This window comes from Rhamphochromis longiceps, linkage group LG15, assembly GCF_057381845.1.
Source record: "Rhamphochromis longiceps isolate RC_006_pf linkage group LG15, R_longiceps_female_GT1.1, whole genome shotgun sequence".
Lineage (NCBI taxonomy): Eukaryota > Metazoa > Chordata > Actinopteri > Cichliformes > Cichlidae > Rhamphochromis > Rhamphochromis longiceps.
In genome coordinates, this window is record NC_140571.1 from 35,975,440 (window position 1) to 35,986,728 (window position 11,289).

Here is an 11,289-nt window from a genome sequence, read left to right on the forward strand (position 1 = left end):
CACAGGAGACCTTTAGGTTCAGAGCTCAATGAGTGTTTTGGTGGACCTACCAAATAATGGTGAAGCTGACAACTGTGTACGACCCAGCTAAACAACAAACAACAACAAATTAGACTTGACTCCCCCCGCCCATATTTCTTTTATTAAATCAGTTACAATATACTGTTAGGTCAAGAAGAAAAAAAAATATCACAGATGAGAGTCAAACACATCCACAATATGTCTGAAACAAGCTAATGCGCTACGCAAGAACTTATCAGGAAGCTTGTCAAGCAGTCAAAACCACAAATGTTATCAAAAAGCAAGTCAGAAGCAACAAAAACAAGAATGCATCTTGTTACTCAATTAGCTGAGCGTGTGCAGACATGTGCAATATAAAGAAGAACTATCTACACCAACACATATGCACAACACTGCTCACGCAGGGTGATGGAGCCAGTGGGAACCTACTCTTGCTTCTAAATGTCACAGCTGCTCATGCACAACTCAAAAGAATAAAAACATTTTTTCCCTTTTTTAAACAGGAAACAGCATACAGAACATTACAGTGCAGAGTTGATGTGCACGCAGGATCATAGGAACCTTTTCAGATACAACTACTGTTAACATCACGTCGAGTTTTCAAAGAAAAACGTGCAAGTCGTCACTGGGTTTAACAGGATATACTAATGACTGCAATGAACTGTTAAGGATTCATGAGAATGGGCTGAAGTCACAGCTGGAAAAAACAAAAACAAAACAAAACACATGAACGTCCTGACTAGTTCATCATCTTCTGGTTATGTAGCTACACTCAGCAATACAAGCAACTCACCAGAGCCAATAAACAACCATTCCTTCAGCACTGACTCATGCAATGTTATTTAACTACTAAGTTTCTTAATTTGCAGTAACAAAACACAGGTGAAAGCTTCAATATTTGGAGCAGTGGGACAGTGTGCAGTTTCAGTCAAAGTCCCTATTGACCAGGACCAGTGGAGCCACCAATGTCCACACATAGAGTGCGATGCAGATCCAGCTGGAGGAGATCTTCACCCACACAGACGGCCACTTGCTGGTGATGGCCTCATACTTGGAGTCAGGGCTGCGGACACACACAAACAAAGTGGACTAGTTGCTTCTATCCAAATAATATACCTTAGCAGAAACACAAAACGCGCCTTATTTGGACCTAAACCCCACATATGAGGTAAGAAATCCAGAGCAAAGGTAACGTCTCTGACTATGGAAGACTGCGCAACTTTAAACTTATTGTGGACAAAACCCATGAAATAACAAATATAAAGTACAAAGACAGACTTATACAGGTCTCCTACAGCGTGAAACCTACCTATACCAGTTGGTGAGGGTCATCATGATGTAGAGCGACGCAAGGAACAACATGAAGTGGAAGAAAGAGTAAGAATACGTGACACCATCTTTCTCATTGTCCACAGCTCTGTTGGGGCCGTTTCCCTCCTCAAAGCTGTCCGTCTGAGGCCCATCTTCAATGAGAGCAGACTCATCACTGGTCAGAGTCAGCTTGTTGACTTGGGCATTGGATGAATTGCGGATGCTGACGAATAAACAGAGGGCTACAGTTAGAATCGTGCTATCCACAAAGAGACAGCCTGCGGGTTAGTAAATGAACCATTTAGTTGTCTGGGTGTTTGCAAGTTTAGAATTACAAAGATAATTAAGGAGTTCCATACCTGGAGTAAAGGACACACATGAGGAAAAGGATCAATCCCACAATCCCTTGGGCATCCCACCACTGAACCACATGGTTCTGACTGCCAGGACTTGTGGTGTTTAGCCCAATAATGCCCAGAAGGCTTGGGTTACATTTCCTGTCTGAGAGACAAGAAGAGATTCTTTAATTATCTAATTACCGTCATCTGCACAGCCACTGAAGTCTATTCAAATGCACTACATGTCAGTGGTATCAGTAGCGTTTAGCATTCAGGAAGGTGTTCTATCCATCTATATTCTTAGTGTGCTCCTGTACTTCCTTTCCTTCCTGTTGCCACCAACCCAGTGAAGAGGTAGAAGACAGCAATGCCCTGCAGGAATGCTCTGACACTACAGACATGTTCTGTGATCCAAATGGAAATGATAGCTATAGCATCACAGACTACATCACTGACTGTATACATTTCTGTGAGGATCGTCCCAACCAGGACTGTATGCAGTTTTCCTAACAACAAGCACTGGATCACCATCGACACTACACTGGTTGGATGTACTAAGGGTGGGCAGGAGTCAGAGTACAGAGAGCTGGTGAGGAAGAAATCCCCTCGTTCTGAATGTAATCAAGACAACAGAGATGGCAGTTGACTTCCAAAAGAAAAAGTCTTCAGCTAGGCCCATCAACATCATGGGTGAGGAGGTGGAAACAGTGGAGAGCTACTGGTAGTTTACATTGATGCTGTTTATAAGAAGGGGAAGCTCAGATCCTTTAATGTGTTGGAGGTGATCTACCAGTCTGGCCATCTAATTTGCTGTTGTCTGCTGGCGGAAAGCATCAGCGCCAGAGTCCGTAGGCTTTGAGTCGGTGAGGGACAAACTGCTCTCCATTATGGACAAGCCAGCATCACTCCACACTTCGAAGGCAGCAAAGCTCCTTCCTTCATTCTTCCTCAGTGTGATTCAACCCCGCTGCCTCAAACAACACTACAGAAACTCATTCCTACTGTTTTATAGAGAACAGTACAGTAACTACTTGTTCTACGACAGCAGATCACACCTATTAGCCAAACCATCCCACACATATTTTTGTATTATACCTTCATGCAGCAGTTTCTTAGATTAATAGTGGACATATTTATCAACACAATTTGCAGTACTCTGCAAAACGTCAGTCTTAATTTTACTGTTTTTTTTAAACCAACTTCGTTGCTACTTTTTTAAAAATCACTGTTGTATTTGTAAATCTTTGCATGTGCATTTATTAGCGTCCGCACTAGGCATCTGTGGCACTCTGTTTATTGTACACTGCAGTATTTTTATTCTTTGTCCAGCTGCTCTAACACAACAGTTTTCCTTGTGGGATCTATCTGGACCAATAGAAACACCCATATTCACAAGTAGAGTGTGACCATGTGGAGAGAATGGAACTGATAAATCACACAATAGATCGATGCAGCATGAAGCATCCCAAAAATACACAGGCCCACATTAGATAAAAACTATTATTGATCAGTTTGAGAATAAAGTTGAAATCCGTTGGTGTCAAACTGATTCTCAAAGCAGCGTTCCGGGATCACTGCTGGCTTTGGGCGGGCACCTGTCCGTTCACGTCAGAGCATGGGGTAGATGTGGACGGACGTGTATCTGTGTGTGTGGGGCTAGGCCTGGGTCTGGGGGTCAGTTATGGGCACATACCAGTAGGGCTGCTCAATTAATCGAATTTTAATCACGATTACGATCTGGGCTTTCAACGATCATTAAAAATGACTGAGCCGATTATTAGCCCCTCCCTCATTTATCCGCGACACCTTAAAGGCCGGTCCGTGAAAATATTGTCGGGCATAAACCGGTCCGTGGCGCAAAAAAGGTTGGAGACCGCTGATTAAGAGGACCCGAGGGAAGCTCGGAAAGCTAAGCAGAAGTTATTTGGAGAGTGACTGCCGTTGGTTGAAAAGAGAGGTTAAAAAAAATAAACTTCAGTGGTGTTGCACACTATTTTATATTATTTTTTTAAAGTCATTGTTAACCCTTTAAAGCCGGTCAGAGCAGCACGCTCCGTTTTGCGTAACTATTTTTAAATCCCTGTAGAACCTGAACCGTGTAAGCTAGCGCAATAATTTGTTTTGCATATGAAACCGGAGGAGTTGTACTTACATCTGATGCCATCAGCTTGTCCTCGGTCACGGTTTCGTTCCACATAAAGCTTTGCAAAAATTGCATAAAAAGCGCTTGCAGGAACAAAAACATAATATTCCAGAAACACGCTTTGCCGTTCCTATCAGCTGTTCGTAACACTTCCCACAGTGAAATGATGCACCTGCTGTTTTCTTTGCAAATTTGCATCATAGAATGTTTTTTGTTTTTCCTGCAGTATATAAAAATTGCTGTATCTCCAAAATAAAACTATGAAGACACTCAAAATAAATTTCCTGTGGTGGGAAACTATTTTTTGCAACTTTATTGTATTTAAAGTTTTGAGGGATAAACCTCTTAAACTTCTCCAAGTAGAAATATATGTAAACAAAACAAAAGCGATTTTCAATTTTTTTTGTAGTTTATTGCACTTTTTTGCAATTTATGTAATTACTATGCACTTAATGCATACATATTATTAAAATATGGGCTATAACAGTTGTATTGATGTATAGCAACTTGAAATGCTCCCACAAATGGCACTACAGCATGTAAAAATAAATAAATAAAAATAATATAAACTCTGGTGGACTTGGTTCTATAGTAGGTCTTAAAGGGTTAAATAAATATCGTCAAATAATCGTGATCTCAATTTCAGTGAAAATAATCGTGATTATCATTTTTGCCATAATCGAGCAGCCCTACATACCAGTACACTGCAAAACACAGCAGGCTGAAAAGCTTTTGTTTTCTTACCAGGCTCATTGGTCATAGCAGACCAGGTCAGGTACATGGTGTACAATGTCACCAGAGAAGACTGCAACAGGCCAGACCTGGGCTGGGACTCCTGTACATGACACACCACACATCAGTTATCTCTAATTTCTAACAACAACTTTCATACATGACACATTCTGAATTATATTAGGCGACACCTCCATGACTCCATCATCTCATGTCTGACTCATCTTGCTATAATTCATGCCATTATTCTTTTAGTGTTACATTGCATAACATCACTTCATAATAAAGCCCTACATATCCTGTCATGTTAATATGATTAATGCATCTTACTACTACATATAAAAGCTGAACATGTCGAGTCATCTAATGTACACAAGAAGTGGTGTGAACCTGGATCTGTGGCAGGATGGACATGACGGAGGCAGCGATGCAGAGGAGCATGTTGATGCTTATGAAGACCTTGTTTTCAGTGCAGCCATCAGAGTGGGTGTAGTAGACATAGAACATGACCAGAGACACCAGAGACAGCAGGTAGCTGACTGTGGTGACTGACAGCAGAGCTGTGAACATACAAAAACAAAGAAACCTCATTAACATAGAGTTGTGTTAATCTTTTCCAGCTGATGGAAACACCACCTTGAATTGTTTACTTGTCATATAAAACAAATACACCCAAGCGTACACCTAATTATTTCTTGTGACTGTTGTAATTAATAACATAAAAATAAGTCTTAAGTAAATCCTATTTTTCCAGCTATGACCAAAACATTTTTGTCTGCACTTCAAATCTATTAGATCAAAGACAGAGCTCTTTAGTCATCTCCACGAGTATCCTCTATCACTTGTCATCATACCTGCATACCAACAGCGAGAGTTGCCCTCCTCCATCTTCTCCACCCAGGACTCGTTCCAAGAATGGGCAAAGTCGATGAGTAAAACAAGCTGGATAAGGATGAAACAGAAGGCCCCCGCCATACCGATGTAGAACCACACTGTGGATCAGAGTGAGAGAAAGAACGTCACACAAAGGACACTAATATAATGAAACCTCCAGTTTAGTGTGAGATGAATAGAGAGCTTTAATCTGGCACATTCACATTTCTTTATTCTTGTCCTTTAATGTGCACTGTAAAATGAAACAAGGTGTGTGTGTGCAATCAATGATCAATGTAATCAATTGGACTAAGTGAGAGTGAACCAAAAACAGTTACCAGTAGTGAAGGGCCCTTCTGAGATGAAGAAGGATCCAACAGTGATGGCAACAGCTGCTGCAAACTTGAAGAACCAAAACCTGACAAACAGAACATAAAGAAATTAACAATCAGATTACTGCTGAAAACGTTTGCAGATGTTGTCATTCAAGTACATTAATGGTAACATGTTTTAAACGTGCAATGATGGACATCAGGAAACTGTGAGCAACACATCTGGTGCTGTGCTATTTAAATAAAACTGAATTTAATTGAAAATGCTTCTTATATTCATGAAAATAATCACTAGCTGCAGTCCTAAGTGGGATGTTCCGCAGTAAAGATGGCCTTTCACTCCCTGCTGCTAGTTTTGATGTGAGCTATAACAACAACACGTTCCAGCTTGTCACATGTTCTAATAACATGATATGTTTGGCATGTTTAAAGCAGGTAATCAATAGGGGTGGGTTTTTATAATCGATTTATTGATTAAAATCGATTCTGGCTTGGATAACGTAAAATCGATTCATTAAAATCCTGAATCGATTTTTTAATATTAATGTATTTTGCCCGAAGTGCCAGAATCTCAGGTGAAAGATCACAAAATTTCAACAACCACCAAACAGCTAAGACAGTAAATGAGAGCAGGAACACGGCTTCTGCACAAAGATGTAAACACACGGCTTCTGCACAAAGACGTAAACACACAGCGGGACCCGCGGATCAGAATCAGTGAGATGTCGCCTTTCTCACCTGACGGCACGGACACGGTCGGGGCTGAAAGCCGACGGCTGCTGATTCTGATCCGCGGGTCCGCGCTGTGTTTACGCCCTTTTTGCGCTGATCATATGGCTGTTAGTTTTATCTCTCTCCAAACAATATTGACCGAACCAGCAGCAAAAGAAGATCCAAACTACGCTTTACATAAACATCGTCATGAATTCCCTCTGACTTTTGCTGACTTATCAGGATAAAAATCACACTTCATGCACAGCTCTCTCTCTCTCTCTCTCTCTCTCTTCTGCATTATTCGCTTGCTTGTTACGCACAAGTCTACCGTTGTTTACAGGCTGTCAGCCGACGTTTTTTTTCTCCCTTTTACTTACTTCCGAAAAGTAAACCTAATTTCTGCTGTTCAATACTGAACAAATTTAAACTTTTTAAAATTAAGCAAAATGCAAAACGCTCAGCTGTGTCTCTAATAAAACAGCTGTAACTTCAGAGGTAATGTTCATGTGTTGATTAATGGTTTTCTTTCGTTTTTTAAATACTGCAGAATATTTTTATAAAATCCAGGCCAGGAAAATCGCCTTCATGTTTTTCTGTGTTTTATCTTCAGCTACTTTGACACAAAGGCATCTGCTGTGATGCTCACACCTTTGATAAAGTCTTGCGTGTGTCAGCTTCCTTTTAATAGATACAAAAATATGTAAATGTACTGATCTGAATTATAATATTTCTGACTGTCAAAATTTCCCAGATTCAAATCGAATCGAATTAAATCGAATCGTGGATCGAATCGATTCGGGACCTTGTGAATCGGAATTGAATCAATTCTAGAAATCAGTGACGATACCCAGCCCTAGTAATCAATCCATCAAATCTCAATAAAACCTGACTTTGTGTCATAGCAGACATGATGTGGAAGATGGACATGCTGACTCACCCGTTGTGGAGTGCAGCACGGGGGTCTTTACTGCTCTTGACTTTGATCATGAGCAGAGAGAAAAGCAGGAAGAACATAGCCATTCCGAAGCAAACACGGTACACGGCCTTGTAGCCAACCAGCACATCACAGTTCACATGTCCCTCCACACCAGGAATAGACGAACCCCTCCCTCCTTCACAGAAACCTGGAATCTAGAGCAACATAAAAAGAGACAATGTATACAGGTGTGTCGTAGTGCAGCACCCGCCACGAAAGGGCAAAGGAGCCACTGGATGCAACAGAGGCACTGTACTGCGAGCCAAAGAAAATCCACAGAGATCCCACAGGTCAATTATCCACCTGTCAAGTGCAGGCTGGACATGAGCTAGCCAAAATTATCCTTTAACATGTTGCATTTTGTACTCAAACGACGTGTCGGTCATACAAACACCACCACTGGATACATCAAAGCTAATATTTGCCTCTTTTCTAACTTTTCTTTTGGTCAGATATGTCACGCTTAGATATTTTAGAGCAAACACATTTCAGTATTAGACAAAGATAACCTGAGTCAATAGAGAGCAATTTAAAATGATGATTTCATTTATTAAGAGAAAAGTTATCTGAACTGAATCTGTTGTAGTTGCTTTTGTTTTAAGACAATTAGTGTTGCTTAATGTCACTAACACAACTGCTTGCACAAGGCCATACAAAGCTATCTTGAAAATGGAAATTGGTCTGGTTCTTATACAGCGGTCAAAGTGCTTGAGCACACTTGGGTTATGCAGCAGGACAATGACCCAAAGCACAACAGCAAGTGGTGGTTCCATCTCTCCAGTCTGCATGCCAAATATCCGCATTCATTGGATGCATGTGTGTAAATGTTAAATGGAAAAAAATAGAGCTAGATAGATCCAGCATAGAAAAACGTAGAAAAAAGTGCTTGGGTGAAAGAGACAAGTTGAATAAAGCACCGAGTGCTCAGGTAGAGTACAAAAGTGCTACATAAGAACCAGTCCAATGATCATTTGACTAGTCAAAGCCTGGACTTAAATTTAACCAAGGTCATGAACTTAAAATCCTCCTTTGTCGCTGAATTAAAACAATTCTGCAAAGAGGGGGCAAAAGTTCCTCCACAGTGATGTGGTACACTCACCGTCAGTTATCACAAAACAAGGAGGATGCAATCAGTTATTACGTTTGAGGGGCAATAACTTTTCCATTAGAGCATTTGTAGCTTTTCCATTAAATCAAATTATCATTTAAAAAAATTTACATTTACTTGGATAATCTCTGTCAATGTTCAAATGTGAAAAATTAGTGATGTTTGCGACTAGCCGACTAATCGTTGTCACTATTTGGTACCAGATTTGATGCCTAATGCTGGTAAATTGTTGGATCATAAATGTTATGCAGCCATCTGCCACTAGATGGAGCACTGTTGAAAAAACACCAAAAATCTGTTATTCTAATAGTGATGGCCTGGATTGAGACAGCTATACAAACGGCGGACAATGGCTTTCTTCGAAGGGCGGATGGTCTCTCCCTTTGCGAGGCTGAGGAGTTGGATCATTATGGAGGAGTTCAGAGTAGAGTAGCTGCAGCTCTACACAAAAAGGAGATGGCTAAAGCTGTCACCTCCTGGGTAAGGTGTCTAAGCTGGGCGCGTCATATCGGAGGAGGCCGCAGCGCAGACCCAGGACACACCAATGGCTGGATGTTTCCCCGGATAACCTCCAGGAGGTGATGAGAAGGAGGTCTGGGCTCCCCTGCTGCTGCCCCCGCGACCAGACTTCAATAAACGGAAAAAATGGCTGCAAAATTTGTTGTTTTCTTATTTTTAGATTTGAACTTTTATTGAAGTCGTTGTCATGAATTTTCAAACAGTGTGCATCGTTCATGATGCAGTGCCACACTGTTCAGTTACAGTTTTAGTTTTTCAGATGTTCATTTGTCCTATTTTAATAATTCGTGAACATGTTTCCATAACATATTTAACATTGGTTTATCGGAAGGGTTTTTCCTCTTTGGTGTCTATTTTGAGTATAACGTGTTGATGATGAATGACAAGAGGTGGCGCCCATCTAAACAGCACTGAAGAATCGGATTAATGGTTTGAAATGCCTTTTTATTAGTTTTTGACATTTTCCACTAAACTGTTCTCAAATGTAACATATTATCTTAGTGTTTCTGACTTGTCAGTTATTCTAGTATTAGAGTGTTGTCTCACTTGCTTAGTTGAGAAACAAAAAAAACCCCCAAAGAATGAGGTTTTTCACAGCACTGCAGCTTCCAAACACGGCCGACTGAACACCGTTAAAACTTTTTTCCAAACATCCCACCAGATTATTTTGTTATAGCCGATATTATACAACAAAGCTGCCCAAACAGAAAAAAGGGGATTGAGGCCACTGTAGGGATCAACATAAAAACAGTTACCACGTGAGAGGAAAGATCACAGTATTTTCACAGCCGTGTATAGTTCTCTTGGTGTGAATATCACACATAATTAAGTATTTAACAGTTGGAACGGGCAGGTATGGCTCATTAGGAGAATACGGTGATTAACAACTGGTAAGCTACTTAACAGCAAACAAGGGCCATGTGTCTTACATAATTAGGAGCAATGAACCAAACTATATTTACTCTCACTGCAGAATCCTGTTAAAGCCTTAGCAAACTAAAATATCCATGAGAGTGTTTTCATAACTTGTGACATCTCTGTGCTGCAGGAGATATTCCAAGGCTAGTTTTATGTCAGGAACACTGTGTACCTTCTTGAGCTGGCCCTCCATGCCAGGCATCAACATGATACAGGCAACAGCCACTCCCAGAAGCAGGAAGAAGGCATAGATGAGGCGAGTCACTGTGGAATTATTTCCACTGGGGCAGCATCGACATAGCAGACAGGGGGCGCTGCCACAGAGACACGGGATCTACATACACACATGGGAACAAGTCGAGTATTAGAGTTAAGCACAGATATTTCAAAGCTCATTGGTTAACAGGAATAACGGTAATCATTTAGTTCCTAGAAGCACCTCGTGTCTGTAAGTGTATCTGTCCGTTTCACATGACACGAACCTGCTGCGTGCAGCGGATACCGCACTGTGTTTACAAGGTTGAGCTAACGTCACACCCCGGTGTTTTCATTTCACGGACAGTGTGTTTACGAGCCATCACTGTAACATGAACATCAACAGGCCTGCTGGATGGGAGGTAGTACGGCGATGGTTCGCATAATCGGCTCCGTCTAACTAAAAGCGCAGTAACACGCTCACAGTAACTGAATCACTAAAGTGTGTTATGAGCCAAACGGTGATGTTAGTATGTCTGCGCCACAGACGCTCATCGTGTTGGCCTGACATTTTCCTCCTGCGCAGTCACTGCAACATTTGTTAAATCGAGGCAGCTAAAACGTCCTGTCGCTGTTAAAACTGTTCTCACAGTCAAATGAAGAATGATACTGACCCAGCTTGCCATCGAGCACAAACCCAAAACAGCTCCCATGATCGCTGTTGTTGTTCTTTTGTTGTCCAACAGCAGACCGCTCCAAGAGCTCGGTTGACAATTTAAGAGAAGATGGCTGACGCCCGGACACTGGCTTCTTTTGCGTCATAAGGCGACAGTGTCGGTGCCGTTCACCGCTTGGCTGCCCCCTACAGGACAGTTATAGAAAACAATCCAAATCAAAACGGAACTCTAGAAAAAGGAAGAAAAATACGCAGAAATAGTCTGATAGCCCATTTCTTACAAAGAACTGTACGCGGAAAGTATTGGCTAGGCCTAATTACTTTAATCCCTCAATCAAAGAAAATATTTTCTATCATTAAACAGTTGGCTACCAATATTAAATCATGCTTTTACCTTGCAACAGACTGACCGGGATTCATGGAAAACAGACAT

General features: G+C 41.2%; 1 protein-coding gene across 1 annotated transcript; it reads right to left on the reverse strand.

The window, feature by feature from the left end:
• Positions 1–109: 109 nt before the first annotated feature.
• On the reverse strand, positions 110–10,989 carry serinc1 (serine incorporator 1). The gene is made up of 10 exons (XM_085381623.1): positions 10,855–10,989; positions 10,158–10,319; positions 7,402–7,595; positions 5,757–5,836; positions 5,400–5,537; positions 4,936–5,105; positions 4,558–4,648; positions 1,692–1,833; positions 1,331–1,555; positions 110–1,084 (listed from the first exon to the last, which is right to left on the reverse strand). The coding sequence occupies exons 1-10, from the start codon at positions 10,891–10,893 to the stop codon at positions 946–948; spliced, it is 1,380 nt and encodes a 459-aa protein (XP_085237749.1). The 5' UTR covers positions 10,894–10,989; the 3' UTR covers positions 110–945.
• Between the last annotated feature and the right edge of the window lie 300 nt (positions 10,990–11,289).